We start from the raw sequence: 25760 nt of genomic DNA, 5'->3' as shown, positions 1-25760 counted from the left end.
GAGCCCTGCATGAGGCTCTGGACTGACAGCTCAGAGCCTGGAACCTGCTTCAGATTCTGTGTCTCCCTCTCTCTGCCTTCCCCTGCTTGTGCTCTATCTCTCTCTCAAAAATAAATTAACATTAAAAAAATTTTTAATTAAAAAAATAATAAATGTGCAAAATGAATGAGAGAACACGTAACAGGGAAAACCCACTGGAGAAAATGACAAGAAGAGTTCAGGTATACGTGGTACCTTTTATCATTATCTACATTAACAATAAAAAAAAAAGAAAGAAATATTCTTTGGTTTGGCACATCAACAAGAATTTGAAGTTAAATTTGAAACTTCTGTTTGCTTCCACTTATCTTAGAATGCAACATTTGCTGTGTGTGCATGTGTGTTTTGTAAGAAAATCAAACCTCATGAACTCCAGTGCTGCTGATTCAGATCAGTCTCTTGTTTTAATCCTTATTGTCTACTTAATAAATTGTTGTTTTAAGCCACTAAGTTTTCTGGTGGCTTTTTATGAAGAATAAAAAACTGGAAAAATCCCTGTCTATAAAAAACCCACAACAATAATAACAATGACTAATATGGGAAAGGGGGTTTAAAACAAGCTGGAATTTCTTTTTTCTTTTTTTCTTTTTTTTTTTTTTTTTTTTTAGAGAGAGAGAGAGAGAGAGAGAGAGAGAGAGCAGGGAAGGGGCAGAGGGAGAGGGAGAAAGAGACTTTTTTTTTTTTTTTTTTTTTTTTTTTTTTCAACGTTTATTTATTTTTGGGACAGAGAGAGACAGAGCATGAACGGGGGAGGGGCAGAGAGAGGGAGACACAGAATCGGAAACAGGCTCCAGGCTCTGAGCCATCAGCCCAGAGCCCGACGCGGGGCTCGAACTCACGGACTGCGAGATCGTGACCTGGCTGAAGTCGGACGCTTAACCGACTGCGCCACCCAGGCGCCCCAGAAAGAGACTTTTAAACAGGCTCCACACCCAACGTGAAGCCCAATGTGGGGCTCGACTTCACAACCGTGGATCATGACCTAAGCTGAAATCAAGAGCTGGACTCTCAGGGGCGCCTGGGTGGCTCAGTCGGTTGAGCATCTGACTTCGGCTCAGGTCATGATCACACAGTTTGTGGGTTTGAGCCCCGACACTGGGCTCTGTGCTGACAGCTTGGAGCCTGGAGCCTGCTTCAGATCTGTGTCCCCCTTTTTCTACCCCTCCCCCGCTTGTGTGCGCGCACACACACACTCTCTCTCTCTCTCTCCCCCCCAAAAATAAAATAAATGCTATAAAAACAAAGAGTTGGACACTTAACCAAGCCACCCAGGCACCCCAAAACAGGCTAGAATTAAATGTTGCCGATAGTAAAAGAAAAGATGGAGAAGGAAGTGATTGCAATGAGTATGTTCTAAGATCCTGGTACAGCTTGAGAGATGTGTGAAGACACGGATTCATTTTAACCTTTAACTCAATAATACATGACAAAAATTCTAAGGATAACTGCTAACAGACTACACCTAGAATGTTTAACTTCCAAGCAAATAAAATGAGGAAAAATGTGGAAGATAGGGAGTAAATAAAAGTCATTATTTCAATGGAAGGCACAAAAACAGGTTGAAAAAAAATAACTACCAAAAAGCACGTAATACAGAAGATATAGTAAGACATGGAAATACGTCCAAATATATCAAAAAATAACAGCAAATGTTAAAACACTAAATGCACCAATTTTAAAAGGTGGTCACTCAGATCGGATTAAAAATCATAAAACCATAGATGATTCACAGCAGATATATCTGAGGCATCCCAAAGAATGGCTCAAAGGAAATCAGTGGCAAAAGACACATCAAGCAAAAACTAACCAAAGGAAGCTGATGTAGCAATTGATAACAGACTTTAAGAGAGATATCTGGATAAAAAGATGACATTATAAATGTATTTTCTTACTGATGTGCCCATTAGTCCTTAGAAAAGCATGAAAAGACAATTCAAACAAACATTATAAAAATAGTATGTGTGGGAAGCAATTATTTTGTGAGTTTGTAATGGGTTTTATCAGAACGAAGAATTTCTAAACCTCATGCCAACACCATCTTAACTCCATCACAAAATACAATCATTTCACATTTACTAATTATAGCACCTATATAAGTATCCTTTAAGGAAAAGTGACACAAGTTACATGAGGGGGTAAAAAAAAACACCTCAGATAACTTTCCTAGAATAACCAGATAAAAAATAAAAACCGCCTCACCATCTCAGTACGTAGACAGAAGAATGCCTATTTCAAGTATGGCTTTCTTCCAGTACGTTAGGGAATAAAATATACTAAAACTTCTTTGGATACACTGAGCCATCCATCTTTTTAAAGCCTGCCTGCTATCCAGGGAACTCTTCCATAACCAGTTTAAAAACATGGAATTCTCTGCAAACCAAATCTCTAACATGCATATTCTAAGAAAGATCTGTGATGGTCTGCGATGCCAATGCAATGCTGTGAATTCAGATTCTAACTATTGTACATCCATAGTTCAGGTACTGTCCTTGGTCCTGCTCTGGGTGTGCTTCTCATTCAGTCTCCTGAACACTTTATAAAGTATATACCAGAGTATGACACTTCTTAAATCCCCAGCATCTATTCTTCCAGACCATGCAAGAATAGATGTCTTAGGCTCTGAAACAGACTAGAGGACCAGATACGTTGTTAGCAAGACACATCTACCATGGCAGAGACACTGACTGCTCACTACATGGCCAAGGGCTTCTCCCCATTTCCCAGTCTCTATGCAGTTAGGCAGATCATGGGGCTACTGCTGAATGTGGACCCTGAGCTGAAGTGAAATGTGTCACCTTGGGGCCAAGACTGTAAGAGCTGGTATGGGGGTCTCCAGTGCTCTCTTCCCTGAACACTTGCCTGGAGAGGCCTCCTGTTGCAAATGGTGTCATGACAAGATGGCAGATCCTTTAAGAATCCAATATGGCAAAAGTCAAGAGGATGCTGAGCCTGCATGCCTTAATGACAGTACAAAGTAAACCCCCTGCCAATCCATGCTGGACACGTAGCATTAGCAAGAAATCATCTTTTGTTCTGTTAAGTCACTGAGAATTCAGGGTTAGCTCATTTGCACAGCATAATCTGACTGAGGCTGACTAGTACAACTAGGTAACAAAAAGTAATTTAGAGTTAAGTTGTTCCAAAAACCACTTCATGTTCGAAGCTCTTAGTTTCTAAAAGCATTTTCTAAAATGCAAACACATGACCTGAAACAACTTTTCTTTGGCAGCAATCATGCCAAAATACCAAGGAGCTTAAGAACAGTCACTCTTCACTATGTTGGATAGCTATTCTGGAAACTAAATACTTCATACATAAATTCTTTGTTCCATTTGATTGAATTTTGGATTAAACTGCAGCTTTCCCATCACCTTTAAAAGCATGTTGGTTTAGAACCTACGTGATGCTCACATTAAAATCCTGTATTATTTGGTATTGAAATTTTAAACGCTTTATGTAATTTCTAGAACTCTGATTCAAAGGACTGGGTTTTGGTTTTCGTAAGCAGAAGCGGCCTGGTATGTCACTTTAATCCAGAAATCTCTTCTTGTGGATTCAACCAGTGGATAAGTTTTCAGTGCAGCTTCGGACCACCAGGAAAATGATTAACAGTAGCTAAAAGGATGATAGTTTGCAATTAGCAGGGCCTTACAAAAAGCCCAGGCACCTTGCTGAGCACTTTATACATAGTATCTTATTTCTTACCATACTGGTACTTTTCCTTTTTCTTTTCTTTTTCTTTCTTTCTTTTTTTTTTTTTTTTTTTTTTTTTTACAGACGAGGACAGGAGGTTGAAAAATATTACATATTTCACTCAAGCTAGTAAATGTATTTGAATTTACTAGTCTGTCTGATTGCAGAGTCTGTGTTCTTAACCACTGATAACCCCAGAGTTTCTCAAAGTATGCTCTGGGTGATAATCTTGGTGGTGCACAGACAAAAGTTATTTTTTTTTAACAGTTAATGTATGTTGGAAAGAAATATAACTAACACAGAAAACCTGTCCCAGACCTTACTACTTAAAACAAAGTCAGGGTAGATAACCGGTTTTTTGTTTGCTTGTGTGTTTGTTTGTTTTAATCAGATGGTTTGAAGAAAAATATTAATAGTACAGGGGGTAATCCAATATGGCAAAACTCAAGAAGGTGCTGAGTAAATAACTAAAGGGTGGAAAACATTGGACTCCATTTTGCAACACAGGGGGGGAAAATGAAGACTGAGACACAAGACACTTAAGTTCCAGCCTTGACCGCTCCCAACTAGCTGTATGGCTCACCGCTCTGAACCTTAGTTTTTTATCTATAAAATACCAGTTTAAATTTTGGGATCTTAAAGGTCTAAAATACATAACCTAAATGCCTTGGTTAACTATTACAATCCTACTTTTTTTTTTACCATCCAAATGCAAAGAAATATGGAAAATATCATAATACATAAGCCATAATACTTTTTAAGGTAGAGTAAAATACATTTGTTGTGCCACTCACTCACCTTTGAAGATATAATCGGCATGCAGACACTGAGCGTGGTCCAGAGAAATGCTGGCAAACTATTTGTTACTGGTCTATGGCAAGACAAGCTTGAGCCAGAATATGAAATACCTACATCAATAAGCCCATTATTTCATTTAATTTTTTATTAGTGACATTTTCTCAATGAAGGATGCAGGGCATTGATTTACATTCTAGAGACAACTTCTTATCTAGTCACAGATAAATCGCAGGCTTGCACTTTGAGAAGCATTGGTGCACAGCACACTATATACTTCTAATTTTCATAAGGAGCGTTTTCCTAGCTCTGTTTAGGGACTTCAACTTGCCTGAAAATGAGAAAAGCAAAGTAAGCCTTTTGAAGTGTTTTCCTTTTGAACAGCCAGAAATAAAAGCACAAGACCAAAGGTCAAGGGGAATTAGATAGTGAACCTGAAACGAATTTAATATGCTCTGTCTCTTCTTTAAACAGCGATCATTTGATTTTTCATGGAAAGCTGTTTGTGTTGGGTACCCTAAGTGTTTTTGCATGTTTAAGCATTTGGCTCTTTTTATTTAGACAGCTTGGAAGGAAGCAATGAGTGGCAGTGTTAATCTTGTCAGAGGTCACTTCTAATTATGGAGACCAAAATAAATTATAAATCCAGTGATTTTTGAAAACCATTTACGATGCACTAATTGTTGTAATTTGGAGATTCAGGGCTATAGCTACATTGCAATCGTCTGTGAAAATCTCAGGGTGCATGTGAGACTTTCTGGAGAGAGAAAATATAATTAGCACCTGTTTCAAGAACTGTGTTCACACCCCAAATTTCCCCAAATGGCGCTTTGATATTTTCAACTTGTTTTCTTTGTATTCCCAATAGGACCTATAAAGTGCCTCAAACGCCTGGAGAACAATTTATTTTTCTGACCCAGGAGTATATATTTTCTCTCCAGATTAGCTAAAAGTCATCTGGACTGAGTTGTACAATGCAAAACCTTATTAACAATTAGCCAAACACAAACAACACTCACACTCCTAGAGAGTAAGAAAATGTAAGCCAAGAGAAACACAATCAAAGTGCAGGGCGTGCCAGTAAACCACACCTCACCGGCCAGACTTTCCACCCAAATCCTTTCCCTTTGGGATTGATTTCTATAGAGACCATCTCTCTGTTCCGCAAATAAAACTAGGCGTTGCTAGGAAACAGCCTGGCTTCTCAGGATCCAGCTAAGGAGAGGTGGTTGCTTCCTACCAAGAGCTACAGGAGTCTGAATCTCTACCTGACATATGTGCTATTGTTAGGAACCCTAGATTCTCCGTGCACCTATGTCAGAGCCTGAGAGAGAATATTTTTCTGTTTAGCCGTAACAGCCTTAAATTGGTGACATCATTTGTACGCTGAAATTCTTTTCCCCATCCTGGCCTTGCATTTCCTCTTTTCTTTCAGCTTCTCCAAATGTATCCCCTCACCACTTTCACGTAACAATGCCCAAGAAAACGGTTTGGTATATATTCAGGTTACTTAATTTACTCATTTCATAGATTCTTTCCCTCACATGATTGGTCCTATTAAACTTTTGAAAATTTCTGCATGGCTTGGAGTTACTACTTTCAAAAATTTGGTATCAGATTTTTGTTGCTTTTATAAAACACAACCTGGTAGTCTTTAACTCTGGTGAAACAGTGCCGAGCACACTCCCGGGAGTAGTAACTACTGCAGTCGCCCACACACTCTCTCCTGCCCTCACAAACCACTGATGTCCCTCCTTTTCCCTTCTGCATGTCAATACCACTTAGCAGCTCAGCATTAACAACAGGTACAAGAAAGCTTCACAATAATGACTTAAGCAAAGAGGGGAAGATTTTTTTCACATGAAGCAAGAACTCTGTAGTGACAGTCCAAGCTCATCCTAACTTTCTGCTCTGTCATTCTTGGCTTTTACTCTTGACTGATGTCTTACGGTGGATACATGGGTGCACCAATGCAAGATCTCATGGCCTTTCGGCAGAGTCCCAGGTACAAGAGAAGGGGAAGTTTAATGACTCTACCGGAAGCTCTGGCTTTTCACCGGAAAAGGAAGCTCCCCAAAAGTCTTTCCTTTACATCTCACTGGCCAGGCCTGGCTCACCGCCCACTCCTACGCTAGTCACTGGTTGGATTGCCATATAAGTTTAAAACTTTCCTGAATCTGGGGAGGGCCTACCTGCTCTAGATGAATGGCTTGCTGTCTAACCCTCACCCTGTAAGGAAGAAGGATCTGGAAACAGCTGTCAGTTAAAAATGACAATGCTGCCACCTATCCCTCTCCACACGGGATGGCAAAGTCCCCACAAAAGTGAGGCTGCCTCCAGTCTAGAGGTCAGAATAGCCCATCTTAGCCTCAGGAGAAATGGCTATCTCTGCTTAAGGCCAGGTCTCTGTTCAGTCATTCTGAGGTCCCAGGGAAGTCAGGCTTTTCTTCTAAACACAGTCGTGGCCCTTCAACTACAGAAATGGGCCATACTTAATGTCTTAGATGCTGGGACCTGGGCCTTTCAGAGTCATTGGTTGCAGAAGACCTGTTGAGACCAACAACATGCCCAAGCACACCAAGTTCTACATAAGTGCTATTTTTACTTGCAAATGTTAGTCTCCGTGTGCATCCCGGTCACTCGAGAGGCCTGAGGGCTCCAGTGCTTGCCCTCTCTTCCCTGCCACGGACCTAAAACTATTAGAAGACATACTAAGAAGAACTAACAAACATACGGGACTTCCACTACCATTTATTAATGGGAAAATAAAATGAAACCGCTTACTCCCTACTGTCAATCAAAAGCACGGGGAAAACTTCTGCTTCAGGGCATAGGCCAATAATTAGTTCCAGACTGGCCTTCCCAGTGTAACCAACTATAAAACTGTGAGGCAGTGGTTTGCAGACATTGCACAGCAGGTGGCTGAAGACAAAAATCCCAGAGACAAGAAAAACTCAGGAGGTGACTCTACGACCACCCAGATCTCGGCCAGGTGATGACTTCCCAAGTGCAGCGCAGGGAGTTGGAGTCCTGGGAAGTTCTGACAAGCCGAGGATGCAGAGATCAACAGGCAGGGCACAGGAAAGGAAAGAGCTATGGAGGGGTGGAGGCCAGAAGTGCACATCGGGATGCCCCCCAGGCCTTTGGCTAATGTCTGCTCTGCGCATGTGCAGGGAAACACTACCAAGGCCTTCCAGAGAGCAGCTGCTACAGGGCTGACGGTGTGTTGAAGTTCCGTGAGGTCCAGCAGTGCTGGAGAACACGGGAGTTATGACCTAGCCGAAGAAAAAGAACACCTGATCATCATTCCAGGCATCTAGCTAAGACATCAGAAATGCTGCTTTGGAAGAAGTACTAGGCCTAACAAAGCCCTAACAAAATCCACAGGGGAGACCAAACTTAGAGGCTGAATCCCACATCCCATCAAGTTAGAAGTGCTGGGAAACCACACTGGGCTTTCCACAGATCCATCCTAACGAGGTGGAAAATCATACCTAGAAAGTGCAAAGAAATAAATCTGCCTACTGGATAAAAATTAACATTAAAGTAAAAATTGTTGGGGTGCCTGAGCGACTCAGTCAGTTAAGTGCCTGACTCCCGATTTCAGCTCAGGTCAAGATCTCACAGTTGTGAGACGGAGCCCCAGGTCAGACTCCACACTGAGTATGCTTAAGATTCTCTCTCTGTCTCCCTCTGCCCCTCTCCCCGCTTCACTCTCATTTTCTCCTCTCTCTCTTTCTCAAAAATAAATGAATGAATGAATAGATGAATAATAAAAATTGTTCCACGGAATTCAGAATTTTGACAACTTAGAACTCTCAACAGCCAGTGTAAAATCAATAACTGCTAGATGTGCAAACAAACAAGAAAATGGGATCCACGGTCAGGGAATTACAGACGACAAAAACTGCCCCTTAGGGGGTCCAGACACTGGATTTAGCAGAGAATTTAAAGCAGCTACATTCAATTCAGTTCAATTCAAATAACTGAAGGAAAATATGGTCTGAATGAGTTAACATACTCATTAGAAATCTAATAAGATTAAGGGAATCTCATAAGAAAAATAAAATCTATAAAAAGGGAAAGAAATGCAAATTCTGTAAATGAAAAGTCAAATGAGTAAAATTTTTAAATCCATTGGATGGGATTGACAACAGAATGAAAATGCAAAAATAAAGTGAGTGAACTTGAAGATAGGTACATATAAAAAAATCATATTAAAGAAAAAATAAAACAGTTTTGTGAAATCCAAAATGGTGAAGTTATATCAAAATCAAAAGAATTACTTCTAAAGTCACATCAAAACTATAACTTTTTCAGTGAATATAATAGATAGCAGATATAAAAATATAATTTTTAAAATCCTCCCTTCCTAATTTTGAATATATATATATATTTTTTTTTAATTTTTTTTCAACGTTTATTTATTTTTGGGACAGAGAGAGACAGAGCATGAACGGGGGAGGGGCAGAGAGACAGGGAGACACAGAATCGGAAACAGGCTCCAGGCTCTGAGCCATCAGCCCAGAGCCCGACGCGGGGCTCGAACTCACGGACCGCGAGATCGTGACCTGGCTGAAGTCGGACGCTTAACCGACTGCGCCACCCAGGCGCCCCTGAATATATATATTTAAACACACTTGGGTAAAAATGCTAAACTCTGAAGACTTTTTCCTTTGTTTTGTTGTCATAAGAGGAAAATATAAAAATTCCTGAATTTTGTTTTTTTGCCATTTTAGATTTGTTATCTAGCATGATTAATAAGGAGTTGCATTAGTAATACAAATGAATTTATTTTAGTCAAATACAATTCTTTGTTGCTGAGAAACATCAATTTTAGTGGGCTTAACATTTTAATAAAATCTCTGAAAGGATGTTACTTTGTCTTAAATCAGAATTTGTCAATAGTGGCGCTAATAGATAACTGTTGTGGGAGGCTGTTCTGTAATACGCTCCAAGATGTATAGCAGCATCTCTGGTCTCCCATTCCCTACCCAACTGTGCCAACCAAAAATGTCTCTGAACATCACCAAATGTCCTGTAGGGGGTAAAATCACCCCCAACTGAGGAGCACTGCCATAAATGATTAGGTCTTTTATTTCCCCCTAATTTATTCATTAAAAAACAACAACAAAATGCTGGACTTATAATCTACAGTGAAAGCAACAATGTCTTTCTATTAAAATACTCGATGTTGGAGCACCTGGGTGGTTCAGTCGGTTAGGCATCCGACTTCATGCTCTGTCTCTCTCTGTCCCAAAAATAAATAAACGTTAAAAAAAAAAAATTTTTTTTAAATACTTGATGTTAAATTTTGAAAAGAATTCCCTTCATTGAGTGAAAAAGTTCCCCAACTTTAAGGATTTTGTTTATTTGTTTGTTTGTTTGTTTGTCTTAGAGAGAGCACCTGTGCGTCAGGAAGAAGGGCAGAGGGAGAGAGGAAAAAAAAAACAAAACCTTAAGCAGACTCCATGCTCAGGACAGAGTCTGACATGGGACTCGATCCCAGGGATCATGACCTGAGCTGAAATCAAGAGCTGGATGCTAATCCAAGTGTCCCATTATCACGTTTAATTTAGATTTTCTTTAAGCCTGGTTGATAGGTTTTGATTTTTGCTTTCAACAAAACAAATTTTATATTTTCTGGCATGTGCCATTCATCATTTGCTCACCTATGAATAACAGGTACAAATTAGCTAAATACAGCTGGGACATTTTTATGAAAACAAACACCAACCTATTTCTAAGTCATTTATTAAGAGAATATGACACGTTCTTCACCTAACTGATCAAGCACACATCAGGAATTTTGATATAAAAAGACACCACAGACTACAGGTTGTTCTTCATGGAATTCAATCTTTAGAAACTACAGAACATTTTCTCACATCAGTTATCTAAACCTAGACTTCTTTTCAGTCAGTTCAAAAATATAGGTAAAAGCTAATATCCGCCTCCTCCCTGAAATGGGACTACTGATCAAGGGCAATGTGAATTTTTCTTTCTTTAAAAGAAAACACTGTAAAATCTGCAGGTTCTGGCATTTAATCAGGGTAGAAATGTAACCACAAATTCATATCAGCAAAGGTATTTATCATTTTTGACTCAAATTTTTCTGGGGAAAAAAATTCCCAGAATTTGCTGTTTATTTGTATGTGGGTGATTTTTTTTTTCCAGGAAAAAATACAAACTAGGATACTGTCAGAGTAAAAACATATGCTCTACGTCACATGCAAGTCCATCTTATGTCACTCACCTATGTGATAAAGTCCAATCCAATCACTGGGGTCCACCTCCTCTTTAATGTCCCAGAAGATAATGAGGTTTTGGGCTTGCCCCAGCGTGTACTCGTACATGCTGGCAGTCAAGCTGGAGCGGCTCTCAGAGGTCACCAGATCTGTGTCGCTGTTTGCCCTCTGTAGGGTCATGTTCTCTGGCATGGAGCTCTGGGCGGCGAGGCTCTGAAGGTTCTCTGGGCTCAATGTGTACCGCATCTGGGGATTTCGACGCCGCACAAAAAGCAGGTGCTCCCGAGCTGAGCTGGCCATCCTGAGGTTAGCTTCCTACAAAGCTGCAAGTGACAGACAAGCACAAAGCATTAGTGCTACAATGCGAGGGAATTAGGTTTAAGCCTCCCAGACGTAAAGCCCTAAAGAGTGTTTACGAAAGCCCGGCCATGCAATAATCTTCTGCTGTCAAAATAAAACCTATTATTCTACTTGTCAACTGATGATGTCAGAAACAACTTCTATAGTCTGAGGTCACATGATGGCAAAGGCCATCACGCACCTGTGGCCCTTGATTTCACAGGGCACAGCTTCCCCCTGGCAATTAGGGACAAGCAGATTTCCCTACCAGTCCCTTTAGGTTTATCCTCTCCCAGACACCCCACCTTCAGGAATGGTCCTCTTTTCCTTCACCCCCACCCCATATACTTATTTCTTGTGGAAATTAAATTTTAAAATAGCAAGACAGAAAATTGTGACACGTGCTAAACACAGTTGAAATCTACCACTGAGCACAGGTTAACCTGCTCAATTTCCTTCTCACAGGAATGTAACCCATCAGTGTTTATCAGGAACTTGCTCAAATGTCACCTCCGCTCTTAAATAGAATGGCCATCGTATTTAAGACCACAACACCCCATCTCTTCCCCATCTCTCCTCTCTCGCTGTATTTTTCTCCATAGCAATTACCATAACCTGATGTGCCACACAGTAGCATTTACTTATTTATTTGGTTATTGCATACTTCTCCCAACAAGAATGCAAGCTTGGGGAAATGACAGTCTCCTCAATAAGCGGTGCTGGGAAAACTGGACAGCCACACACAAAAGAATGAAGCTGGACCCTTATCTTACACAGTAGACAAAAACCAACTCAAAACAGATTAAGGATTTGAAAATAAACCCTGAAGGCATAAAACTCCTAGAAGAAAACATAGGGAGTAAGCATCTTGACATCAGTCTTGGCAATAATTTTTCTTGGATCTGACACCAAAAGCAAAGGCAACCAAAGCAAAAATAAAAAACTGGGACTATATCAAACTAAAAAGTCTCTGAACAGCAAAAGAAACCAGGTCTGTTGAAGTTACACAGTCTTTAAAAGCAGGAACAGTGTCTCAGGGGTGCTTATGTACGGCAAGGGAGGAGCTGACATGGAGAAAGGATGGAGGAGGTTATCTGTATATTTCTTTAACAAACATTCACACAGTACTTAATCTTTCAAGTGATTCACAAACACATAGGTTATTTGTAAGACTTGTGTTTATAAATCAATAGCTGCACATGCTTAAACTTCACCCTGCCTCAATTATTAAATGGAGATGACTTTAAGGTACCATGAGAGATTGCTGTAAGGATTAGAAAAATTGTAAGTGTTAGTCAGAGAAAGACAAAAAATCGTACGACTTCACTCACACGAGGACTTTAAGAGACAAAACAGATGAACATAAGGGAAGGGAAACAAAAATAATATAAAAACAGGAAGGGGGACAAAACAGAAAAGACTCAAATATGGAGAACAAACTGAGGGTTACTGGAGGGGTTGTGGGAGGGGGGATGGGCTAAATGGGTAAGGGGCATTAAGGAATCTACTCCTGAAATCATTGTTTCACTATATACTAATTTGGATGTAAATTTTAAAAAAATAAAAAATAAAATTTAAAAAAAAAAGAAAAAACAGAAAAGAAAAATCTTAAGTGAGGGGGGCCTGGGTGGCTCAGTCGGTTGAGAACCCGACTTCAGCTCAGGTCATGATTGCACAGTTCACAGGCGTGAACCCCGCAATGGGCTGTGTGCTGACAGTTCAGAGCCTGGAGCCTGCTTCAGATTATATGTCTCCCTTTCTCTCTGCTCCTCACCTGCTCATGCTCTGCCTCTCAAAAATAAATAAGCATTAAAAAATATTTTTAAGAAAAATCATACATGAAAGTGTTCAGTAAAAAGCAACTACTGTTATTTTTAGTAACAATATAATTACTGAATTAATTAATGCACGATTTACTTTGGAGTAGCTCCAAGGGTTGGGAGACAGTTAAGAGAAATCAAATGCTGAAGACTACCTTTTTACACAGGAAAAATTACTCTAAATTCTTCCTCATGTTAGATGACCCCATGGAAAAAACAGTCCATTCTTCCCCTGCCTCCCTATTCAACATGGCTCCTGGCTCCCAGAAGCCAGAAATCAGCTACATATGGATACACAGCCCTTTGAGTTATAGCTTTTAACTCAACCACGTCTCTTAAATAATTGTTTCTACATTAAAAAAATAATAATTCCAATTTCCAAACAATCCACTTAGGAAAGAACTTTGAGAGCCCCGCACCCACAAGCCAGGAACTGAGAGGTGAGATTAGAAGAACCTCAGGCACAGAACAGAAAACAAGTCAGCTGGAACCTAAGAGTGATAAGCAGGAGTCATTGCAGGGTCTCGAGCACAAGAGTCAAAACATTAAATATAAGTATGAGACACTTAATCTGAGAGCCTCTGCAGGGCTGGTTGTAAAAGGAGGGTAACAGAGGAGGTAAACCAGTCAGAAGCTGATTAAGTGAGGAATCCCGCACTGAGTGCTGAAAAACGGATTTTAGTAACACAGAAGGGAAATATATCAATTGGGAATATTTCAAAGAGCGAGCCCAAAGATGTGGCAACAGAATGAATACAGGGGATCAAAGTGGGGAAAAATCAGGACTAAATTCTGGATTTTCAGTCCAAGCAGCAATAAAATCCCAGAAACATTGATGGGGCTAAGAAAATCAATACGATCTTCGGTGAGTTGGAAGTAAATGCAATATACCCAAGTCACTATGTCCCAAAGACTCTTGTGAAGGTGGGTCGAGTTGCTGGTTATTATGAAGCCAGGGATAAAAATAAATATTCAAATGCAAGTTTCTGCTTAATAATAGCCTTATTGTTTGTTAATTAAAATCAACTAAAATCATCTCTAAAAGCCTTACTAGTCCAGGGTTTAAAAATCTCATTCAGGGGCGCCTGGGTGGCTCAGTCGGTTGAGCGGCCGACTTCGGCTCAGGTCATGATCTCGAGGTCCATGGGTTCAAGCCCCGCGTTGGGCTCTGTGCTGACAGTGCAGAGCCTGGAGCCTGTTTCAGATTCTGTGTCTCCCTCTCTCTGACCCTCCCCCGTTCATGCTCTGTCTCTCTCTGTCTCAAAAATAAATTTTAAAAAACGTTAAAAATAAATTAAAAAAAAAATAAAAAAGCCTCATTCAGATTTTACTTTGCGTAACTTAGATCAATGGAAAAGAAAAAAAATTAGAATAGGGAATGCCCGGGGGGCTAAATCGGTTGAGGATCCAACTCTTGATTCGGCTCAGGTCATGATCCCAGGGTCGTGGGATCAAGCCCTGCATTGGGCTCGCATGGAGCTTGCTTAAGATTCTCTCTCTCCCTCTCTCTCTGCCCCTCCCCCACTCACACACAAGTGAGTGCACTCTCTCTCTAAAATAAAATGAAATGAAATAAAATAAAATAAAATGCTCAGATTACGATGAGGGACAATAGTCCAAGCCTGTATTGGAAAATTTCATTTCTCCCCTATAGGAAAAGAAAAGTATATTTTAGAGTTCATGTTTCAACAGTAAATAAGATCAAACATCATGCAAAAATTCTCAAGGCTGCATGAAAATGAAAAACAACAAACCACTCTAAATATTATAGATACAATTTTCCTTTATAACTACCTTATGCAAAGCACTATTCCCACATGGGCAAATTAGCTACTGAAATGACAGCGAATGGCTACTTTATATTTTTTCCTACTGAAATCTAAGAAGTCTTGACTTGCTTCTTGGTTTCACACCTATGCCTTATGCAATAAGAAAGACAATTTCTTTAGATAAGTATCCATGCTGTTCTGAAAAGCTTTACAGATAAAGCCAATGGAAGGGAAACTGATTAGTACCCACCATACTTATTACACAGAAAGCTGGTCCTTGGAAGCTCCTTAGACAATCCCTCCCTTGAGGAGCGCTGCTGCAGCTCTAGGTCCCATTCCCAAAGGACACAATGTAATATGATGAAGCACTCCTTAAACCCCGCCCCCTTCGATTTATGATGAGGTCTGCACTATGCTGCTCTCTCGGATAACGGACGTCTGCTTAAACAACAGCTAAAAACAAAATCACTTTTCTTCCAGAGGTCAACAGAGATGTAATTACCAAGCAAACTGCAAAACACCTTAGTATATGACTCCATGTCCAAAAGCAGCAGATTTTGTGCAGAAGACAGAGACAGTAGCAGACGACAAATACATTAAGCAAGCGTCTTTATTTAAAATATTTTTGCTCAAGAAACTGGAGGTGAATGTCAATTTACTGAATTTCACCTGAAGGGTAAGTACTGACAACATTCCATGTCAAACTAGAAATGCACCCTAGGATTTTAACTTCCTAGACTGTATACTGATAAACAAAGCTAAAACAACCTTGTTTAACCATTAAAATTCCAAAAAAACAAAAACAAAAACACATAAACACACACACACACACACACACACACACATATATATCTATATATATATATACCTTCTCAACTATATTATGCTTTAAACTCCGTGTGTGTTTTACTATATAAATGAGGGAAACAAAGGGCGAAAAGATGTCAAGAGACACTAAAGGAAATATAATTAGCCTGCAACAAGCGGAGATGTGAGAAACCTAGGAAGAGAAATCAGCCACCCAGCAGACCCGCCAGGCCAGTTGACACAGGAAATGAAGAACGTCATCACCAAATTCCCAACTACAGATCTCTCCCAGTGGATTTCCACCATACCTGCTGCTAAAAGAAAGCAATCATAGTCATCACTCAGTGTTTATCCTACATAATCATAACCCCAATACTCAGCTTACTCAGCAAGAATGTTCTAGTAAGGTGATTAATACCAGAAAATCCCTGCTACAACACTTGTCAGTAAGTGCTCCCAGGACTCCAGGGCATTTGACAGAGAGCCTCAGCTGACTCAAGCTGCCTGCCTCTCACTTCCTCTTCTCAGGGGGAGAAGTATCAGAAAATGCAATTTACCCTCCAGGCTCCTGCTCTTTAGAAAAAGCCTGTCCTTCTCACAGTTTCACCAAATAATATGTTAGGATCCACAACATAAAAATAGTCCACGTGTCAGTTTGGAAAAGGAATGTACACAAATGGGAAGAAATCACTTTAAGTTCCAAAACCTTTTAATTTTTAAAATTTTTTAATGTTTATTTATTATTGAGAGAGAGCCTGAGTGGGAGAGGGGCAGAGAGAGAGGGAGACACAGAATCTGAAGCAGGCTCCAGGCTCTGAGCTGTCAGCACAGAGCCTGACACAGAGCTCGAACTCATGAACCATGAGATCATGACCTGAGCCCAAGTTGGACACCTAACCAACTGAGCCACCCAGACACCTCAAAAAGCTTTTATTTTTTTATTTTTTTTAACGTTTATTTATTTTTGAGACAGAGAGAGACAGAGCATGAACAGGGGAGGGGCAGAGAGAGAGGGAGACACAGAATCTGAAACAGGCTCCAGGCTCGGAGCTGTCAGCACAGAGCCCGACTCGGGGCTCGAACTCACGGACCGTGAGATCATGACCTGAGCTGAAGTCGAACGCTTACCCGACCAAGCCACCCAGACGCCCCCCCAAAAAGCTTTTAATCTTAAAGACTGAGTCCAACAGTGCATTCAAGATGTTGTTTTAACCTTCAATTGCTGAATATACGAGATAAATAAGAGAAAATCATTACGATTTGGTTCAACTCTTTGGAGTTCCTTAAATTCAATAAGGTTTTTAATTCAACTACTAAATTTTCTTTTGTAGGTGTGAATAGATAATTCCCAAAAGGAAAAAGTTAAATAATTGATAATTACATATCAAAAAACAAATATTTTAAATATGAGATGTAATTTTTTATCCATTAAAACGTCCAGTTTGAAAACTAACATAGGGGCGCCTAGGTGGCTCAGTAGGTTAAGCGTCCGACTTCAGCTCAGGTCACGATTGCACGGTTCGTGAGTTTCAGCTCTGCATTGGGTTCTGTACTGACAGCTCAGAGCCTGGAGCCTGCTTCAGATTCTGTGTCTCCTACTCTCTGACCCTCCCCTGTTCGTGCTCCGTCTCTGTCTGTCTGTCTGCCTGTCTGTCTGTCTCTCTATCTCAAAAATAAATAAATCTTTTAAAAAAATTATTTTTAAAAAAGAAAACTAACAGTACTCAGACGTGCAGGTGCAGTGAGACGTCTCACAAAGCTTGCTGGCACCCTGGGAGAACGAAAGGCATCCAGACCAAAAGTGAAGGCAGCTTCCTCAGAAAAAGGGGAATGGTTGTAACTAGAAGAAGAGGAAACGAATGCTGGACAAAAATAAAGGAGAAAGAAAAATGAAAGTAACAAAATATGAGCACCCAAATGACAGACCCTTACATATGTAACGAGAGAAGAATATAGGATCGGATAGCAAGTATGGGAAGAAGAAAAGCAACAACTTTACTCATGTACTTCAAAAGTTGATTGTAGATTGTAACGAGTCCCTTACTGGAATGATATTCAATTGGCATGGATATCAACTTTTTATTTTATTTTTTTAAGTTTATTTATTTAGAGAGAGAGAGAGCACGCACGCAAGAGCACACACGCACCAGTGGGGTAGGGGCAGAGAGAGAGGGTGGGAGAAAATCCCAAGCAGGCTCCGCACTGCCCAACATGGGGCTCGATCTCACGAACTGTGAGATCATGACCTGAGGCAAAACCAAGAGTCAGACGCTTAACTGTCTGAGCCACCCAGGTGCCCCTGATTTTTTAAAACACTAATCTATATTTTTAAAATTCTATTAAATTAAGACGAGTAAAACTTAAGAGTCGTTTTATTTTTTTTATTTTATTTTTTTTAACGTTTATTTATTTTTGAGACAGAGAGAGATAAAGCATGAACAGGGGAGTAGCAGAGAGAGAGGGAGACACAGAATCTGAAACAGGCTCCAGGCTCTGAGCTGTCAGCACAGAGCCCGACGCGGGGCTCGAACTCACAGACCATGAGATCATGGCCTGAGCCGAAGTCAGACGCTTAACCGACCAAGCCACCCAGGCGCCCCTCAAGAGTCATTTTCAAACATTATGCCAAATTAGAAAAAATGGGAATCAAAACTTCATGTATTTTCAATGCCTTTTTAAAATGCCAACCTATTTTTCAGTAAATACATATGAAGTTCTACGGTCTAAATATTTCTTTAAAAAAAGAAAAAAGCCTTTGCTTGTATATCAAGCACTTTTGGTGGTTTGCTTATCTGTTGACAAATATCAATGGTTTGAGTGCAGGAAGTGGAATCAATTCATTTTAAAGTCATCTCTTTTGAAAGATATTAAACTTCTACTCCCTGAACATCCCTAGGGCGAAAGATGTCTTTTTTTTTTCGCATGGAATACACCTCAAAACATCATCTTTAGCTGAAGCTGCAGATAATTACCAATTGTTGGTAAGTGGAATTCAGATATTAAACATTCTGCATCACTTTGTGGTGGCTGGAACACATTTTCGTGGGAAAGTTTTCCTTGCAATGCAAACCACAAAACATAAGCTTCTAGTTACTGATTGTCCAAAGCTGCTAGAAAAGACAATCGACTGTATTCCATAAAACACCCAGAGGTCATAACTAGAAACACTAGTAATGGCTGCAGGTACTCTGCACTCCACAGAGCACATTTTTTAAGGCTTAATGCCTCTCTCTTTCCATTCCCACCAGCACAGCAGGACTAAGCCAAGTTCGTGTCAGATCCTATCCAGACAGTCACTTCTCAGCAGGCCTCTCTGACTCTGGTGTTTTCTGCCACCCTGCAGCACTCCCTCAATGACAGCACTCCTGATCAAGGAACATAATTACAGGTCCAGGACGGAAGCAAACAAAGAGGCAGGGGTGGGACCAAGTCTACGCAGGGAGAGCAGGGCAGGCCTCTCACAGGGAGTGAGGTTTAGGCTGATAAAGCTGAAACCTGAAGGGTGGATTTCTTTATACTTCCTCTTTTTTTTCTAATATAACTTATTGTCAAACTGGCTAACATAGAGTGTGTAAAGTGTGCTCTTGGTTTTTGGGGTAGATTCCTGTGGTTCATCGCTTACGTACCACACCCAGTGCGCATCCCAACAAGTGCCCTCCTCAATGCCCATCACCCGTTTTGCCCTGTCCCCCACCCCCCCCCATCCACCCTCAGTTTGTTCTCTGTATTTGTCTCTTATGGTTTGCCTCCCTCCCTCTCTGTGTCTGACTATTTTTTTCCCCTTCCGTTCCCTCATGGTCTTCTGTTTCTTTATACTTCCCTAAATAAACGCATGAAAAAGTCGCATACAGACTTTCTCCCTGAGAACTCATCTATTCTGCTAAGCATGAAATTGCTCAGCATTCTTGGCAGTGTCCACGCCATTCTCTCCACCTACTGCACCCACCCACGTTCAAGGCCTGGAGACCACCCTTCTTGAAGAAAACCCAGCCAGAAGGCAACTCTCCTACTATTGAATCCCAGGGGCCTTTTTTTTCTTTTAGAGAGAGCATGAACAGGGTAGAGGAGCAGAGGGAGAGACAGAATCTTAAGCAGCCTTCACACTCAGTGCACAGCCGGATGCAGGGCTCTATCCCCCAACCCTGGGAGATCATGACCTGAGCAGAAACCAAGAGTCAGATGCTCAACCGGCTGAGCCACCCAGGTGCCCCTCCCACAGCCTTTTTACATTCCTATCCTCTGTACCTCACAACGCCTCAGAGTCTGAGCATGAAGATTCAGGTCTTCCTCTGCCAGACTATAAACTCTCCGAGGACAGTTTCTATTTCTCTTGCATGTTATATCCTCAGCAAAATAGTAAGTGTTCAGTAAATGTTTTTCAAATAAATGAGTGGATGTAGTTAACTGACACTAATGAGGAAAGAAGAATTTGAAAGGACCAAATCAACAGGAGGAGCACACGTGGACTTTTCTTTAGAATTTAGCCAGGCATTCAAAAAAGGATTTATTAAGTCAAGTGCCTACTCTATGCTGAAAAGTACAAGATAAGGTCATGCTATCCAATGGAAAGAAATAAAAACCAATCAACCTACATGAAAGAAATAGAGAACAACTCCCTCCTATATTATAAGGTGTAAGTGCAGAAGTCAGTAAGAATTCACTGCAGAGACTGCAGTGTTTAAGAAAAGCCTAATGAGAAAAACTGAGCTGAACTTTGAAAGATATGAACAGGCCATGGAAACGTGGAGTGAATTCTAAGTCAAAGAAAGAATCGAATTCAAAAATGGGAAGATAGGAATTAGCTTTCAGTGGCTTCAGTCTGATCCAAACCACTATCATCTGTCCTCTGAATAAATAATCATCTCCTTGGGGCACCTGGATGGCTCAGTCGGTTGAGCATCCGACTCTTGATTTTGGCTCAGGTATGATCTCACGGTTCATGGGTTCAAGCCCCTCATTAGGCTCTTCACTGACAGCGCAGAGCCTGCTTGGGATTCTCTGTCTCCCTCTCTCTCTCCCCTCCCCTGCTCACTTGCTGTCTTTCTCAAAATAAATAAGTAAACCTTAAAAACAAAACAAAACAAAAACCCATCTCGTTCATTGCTCCTATCCTCGATTTCTCGCTGTCTATTCTCGAAACATCAACCAGAATGATTTTTTTCAAATGGAAGTCAGATCATTTGCTCTCTACCCAAAACCCTCCAAGGGCCCCCATTTCACTTAGAATGAAAGCCAAAACCCATATAATGGTCTACAAGGACACATGATCTGGTCTTCTCTGACTTCATCTACCACCGTGGCCACCCATGCTCATGCCATCCTATTCCCACTGCAGCTCCTGGAAGGTACCAGCTATACTCGACCACAGGGCCTTTGCATCTACTGTTTCCTTTACCACAAAAGCTCTTCTCTTCAATATCCACATGGCTCATTTTGCTACCCCTTCACACTTTTACCAAATGCCACCCTCTCAGTAGGACCTTCCCAGACCACTCCATGTAAAATTTCAATTGCCTCAGCACTACACTTTCCCTGCTTTATTTTTCCTCCATAGCACTTTCACATCCTAATATCCAGTATAAATCATTAATATCTCTCCAGTGTCTAGTGTCTCTCCTCACTACAATGTATGCTTCACGAAGACTCAGAAATGACAGACAGATGTCACCTCTAAGTTGGCAAATATATTTAGACCTTTTTTTCAGCAGAGTACCAAGAACAACGTCCATTCAATGACACGATCAACTGTTGTTTTTAGCTTTCCAGGTGATACGCCACCACGCTAAGTTTTCTAACGGAAGCAATTTCACTGGCACCTGCAATAGTTGTGGGCACAAGCTGCAAACGTACAGGTTAAATTTCAAAGTCTGAGATTACCAACTGATGCTTCCTGTTATCACCGAGGTTAACAAAAGCACCTCAGAAAGAAAAAGGGAAATGAGATATAATCAAACACCAAGGAATAATCATGTTAGAGAGGGGAGTCACATGTAAGTCATAAATACAGAGTGCTAAACTGACCTGATTGTTCATACCAGCAACCTCCCGCGCCTGCTATGTGTGAGGCATTGTTCTAGCTCCAGGGAAACACAGACGAAACAGACTCTATTCTCAAGGAACGTAAAGTCTTAAGACTAGAAAAAAGAACTAATTTAAAATAATAATTAATAAACCACCCAACGTCCAAGATTCCCAGTGGTCTGCAGAATCATCTGGAAGAACCAACAAATTTAATGAACATCAAGGTGCAGCATATGGAGAAGGAAACCGTTCTGCTCAGCATCAGGATCCTGAGCAAGGATTAATCTTGATTAATCTCGATTCAAGTATTAGGATAGAAAATGTTTGAAACCTTTCCCAAAAGAACTACCTACATTTTCACGGTACTACTGTTTTCAAATTCTTTTGACAAAAAAAAAATGATCTTTTTACCTAGGTATTCATTATCCAGCTCCACTCTATTAAGGAGCCGAGGAAGAAAGCAAAACAGTTCACAAAACAATGAGCTGAAGACTTTTTAAATTCATCCCCATTCAACTACTTCTTCCCTGCAATGATAGAGTTGATCCCTGCCAATCACTCACGGAGCCTCAGATGTTCCAAGAATAAACTGACTGAAAAGAGAAACTGCATGAACTAGTGAGAGATTCAGGAATTCATAAAAGTCAATGAAAGAGATTTTGAATAACTTCTTGAAGCACATGCAAAACCACTGATTAAAAAGGGTCTGGCGAAGTTAGAAGAGTTGACAAGTGAAGGCGGAAAAAAATTAAGAGCAATTTGAATGTCACAGGATTAAACACAGGCTGTGGGAAAGTCGACAGAGCCCTGGCAGTTTTTGTAGTAAGACTTTCACAGTTGTGGTAAGAAACACACATATTACATTGTGCTATCATACAATTTCCTTGAAAAAATTAACTCCCCTCAACTTAAAAAATGTCAACGCTTTCATTTGTTCTTTTTTCCTTCTAATAATCAGGCCATATTTGTGACTAAATCTAAATTTTGTTGTATGCAAGATAAACTGATACCCATAATTTGAACTTTTCCTTGTCCAGATCAAACCTTTTTCCCCCTATTTACTACAAAAATTGGCTTCCCATTATGAACAGATTCACTTTATTTTTTTTTCTTATGTTTATTTTTGAGAGAGAGCAGGGGAGGGACAGAGAGAGGGAGAGATTGAATCCCAAGCAGGCTCCACACTGACAGCACAGAGCCTGACACAGAACTTAAACCCACGAACCGTGAGATGGTGACCTGAGCCAAAATCAAGAGTCAGACGCTTAACCAACTGAGCCACCCAGACGCCCCTGAACAGATTCACCTTAAAAGGCCTGCTTTTCTGATACCTCCTGTGTACCCTCTGCCCCCACCCTCAACCCCATGTTATCTCCACAGCTACCCTACGATGGAGCTGTAATTCTAGATTTGATTTCCAGATGAGAGCACCAAGCGAGTGGGTGACACAGCTGAGATCCACACTTAGATCCTTAAAGCCTGCTTCTCTGACCATATATCACAGCTCCCTATAGCTTCTATACCTAGGCCACATCATGTGGTACCTGGGGTTACCCACAAAATTGGGGGGTGGGAAGATAAAATCATCTATTTACAGGGTTTAAAGTCAATGTCCTAAAGGCAGGTGCCAAACAGCCTCCCACTGCCAAAACAGAGCTTCTGAGTTACCAGAAATGCCTTGCCTTCTCCCCAGCCTTCTGGTTCTCATTTTTGGTCCATCTACTGTAAGCTTTGCAGGCAGAGAAAGTCTTTATTTATTTGTTTGTTTGTTTGTTATGAGCCACAGATTTATTATAAGTTGATAAGTAGCAATTTCCCTCCCTCAGGACATTCTCCATGGGCTCTGACAACTTTTTAATGTGCAGGTGTATGTAACAGAGATCTGAAAGAGTGGCTTTGCCAATGCGGGCAACCCTTCCAGCGCAGGACTCAGGTAAGTCCCATCCTTTGTCGTTCTCTTCTCACCCATCTATTTTTTTTAAAGAATAATGAATATATACTTAGAGGGTTCCTTGCATAAGGAGTTGCCCTACAAAACACGGTATTAGCCAGAGAGAGGCAAGGAAGAGAGATAAGAAAAATACTGGGGGGGGGGGGGTGAGGGGGTAGGGAGAGAGGGCAGGGGAGAATGGGGGGGGGGGTTAGAGATCAAAATACACGAACTTCCAATTATAAGATGAACAAGTTCTTGTGATCTAATGGCGATTATAGTTAATAATACTTAACAGTTGCTAAGAGTGTAGATCTTAAATGTTTTCATCACAAGAAGAAATTGAAATTGGGGCTCCTGGGTGGCTCAGTCGGTTAAGCGTCCGACTTCAGCTCAGGTCATGATCTCGCAGTCTGTGAGTTCGAGCCCCGCGTCGGGTTCTGTGTTGACCGCTCGGAGCCTGGAGCCTGTTTCAGATTCTGTGTCTCCCTCTCTCTCTCTGACCCTCCCCCGTTCATGCTCTGTCTCTCTCTGTCTCAAAAATAAATAAAGGGTTAAAAAAAAAAAGAAGAAGAAATTGAAATTATGTGATGTGATCGAGATGTTAGCTAACACTACAGGGGTAATCACTGTGCAATATATGTGTATCAACTCACCACGTTTTACCCCTTAAACTTACACAATGTTGTATGTCAGTTATCTCTCAGTAAAGTTAGAGCTGGGGAAAAGACCAAAGGAAAAAGACTGTGGGTGTCAGGTATAGAAAGCATTTTTTTTCTGGAAGATTAGGGTTAGGAAGAAAATGGGAGAAGCAGCTACCAGGAATATGAAATCCAAGAGAACATGTTAAACTACCATTTTCTAGACCCCAACCCAAATCTACTAATCCTAACCTACCTGTGAGGCAGGGCTCAGACATCAGATTTTTAATATATTCTCATTAACGTTGTTAAATGCTGAAATTTGAAAACTGCTAACATAAGAAATCACCAGTTAGTATCTCTATATAGTCCCATGTTAGCCCAAATAACTTAGATGCCATTGTCCCAAGTACATCCAAGTTTATTAAACTAAATTTAAAAGAACCAAAAGTCAACCGAGAGACTTCAGTCTTCAGAAAATTTTTTGGATTCTATTTTCCATAAAATTTAGACTGACATAATTATTTACACTTAATAACAATTTAAATAACACAAGGCTTTATGTATCCCCATCCTTATTCCACACACACAAAAATACATGACATGTTGCCACAGGACATTCAATAAGCTGAAAAGAAGCAAGCCAAAACAGCAAGAGAAAGCAAGCCAAGGAGTAAAGTTTATACCTAGGACTTGTGCCATTCAGCACTGCTCAGATACCAGAAATAGGTCATTAATTTGTCTCTGAACTTTCTAGCATCCCACAGACTCCTTAGTCTTCATGGTACTATGAAGTTGTTATTCTGCATTCTTCTATCTACATGAAGTATGACAGTGCTGTTATATTACCATTTTCATGACATCTCATTGGCTTAACAAAAATAGCTCCAATTCAGGCACATTCGCACATAGCTCTACAATGGTCTACAATGTGTTATCCACTATAAGAGTTACCAGCCACGTGTGGCTATAGGGCATCTGAAATAGGGCTAGTCCAAATTGAGATATGCTGTAAGTATAAAATACACACCAGATTTTAAAAACTTAGTACCCCCCCAAAAGTAAAATAGCTCATTAATAAGCTTTTATATTGATTACATATTGAAATGATAGTATTTTAGGTATATTGGGTTAAATTACATAGATCTAAAACAAATCTCACCCGTTCTTTTTACCTTTCTCAGGGTGGCTCCTAAAAACATTAGCATGAATGGTTCGCATTATACTTCTACTGGAATGGTACTGGTCTAGTAGCTATACTCCAGTTAAACTCAAGAATAAAATTTAGACTTAAATTTTATAGCTTAGAGCAATAACTAGACTTCATATCTCTAAGCAAGTCTTGGTGAATGTAACTTCTTATAAATGAGTTTTCCATAAGTTCAAGATAATGTCCACTAACAGAAATCTGACCTTGAATATTAGACACAAGTGCCTAGGGGCAAAGCCTCTGGGAAGGGTCTCATTCTTTTACAAATATGAAGGAAGCTGACCAATACATGTGCCCACACAAAAGGCCACTCCTCTCTTGCATGGAGGTAGGATCACTTCTGGGCAAGATCTTCCCCAGAAAACAATTCTGGGCCCTGTCTATGCATAGCCAAATGAGTGACTGATCCCAAAGCTCTAAGGAAAAAACATGGGCCCCATGTTTTCAT

The 25760-nt window shown here is 40.5% G+C and overlaps 1 protein-coding gene across 2 annotated transcripts in view; it reads right to left on the bottom strand.

Moving 5' to 3' along the window:
* Positions 1-11094, bottom strand: part of HECW2 (HECT, C2 and WW domain containing E3 ubiquitin protein ligase 2) — a 266445-nt gene extending 255351 nt beyond the window's left edge. For both annotated transcript variants that reach the window (XM_047869633.1, XM_047869634.1), the window contains exon 1: positions 10784-11094. In XM_047869633.1, coding sequence (XP_047725589.1) covers positions 10784-11075 — 292 coding nt within the window. In that variant the 5' untranslated portion in view covers positions 11076-11094. The remainder of the gene's footprint in view (positions 1-10783) is intronic.
* Between the last annotated feature and the right edge of the window lie 14666 nt (positions 11095-25760).

The sequence above is a fragment of the Prionailurus viverrinus genome, chromosome C1 (genome assembly GCF_022837055.1).
Source record: "Prionailurus viverrinus isolate Anna chromosome C1, UM_Priviv_1.0, whole genome shotgun sequence".
NCBI lineage: Eukaryota > Metazoa > Chordata > Mammalia > Carnivora > Felidae > Prionailurus > Prionailurus viverrinus.
This window is presented reverse-complemented; position numbering and strand designations above follow the sequence as displayed.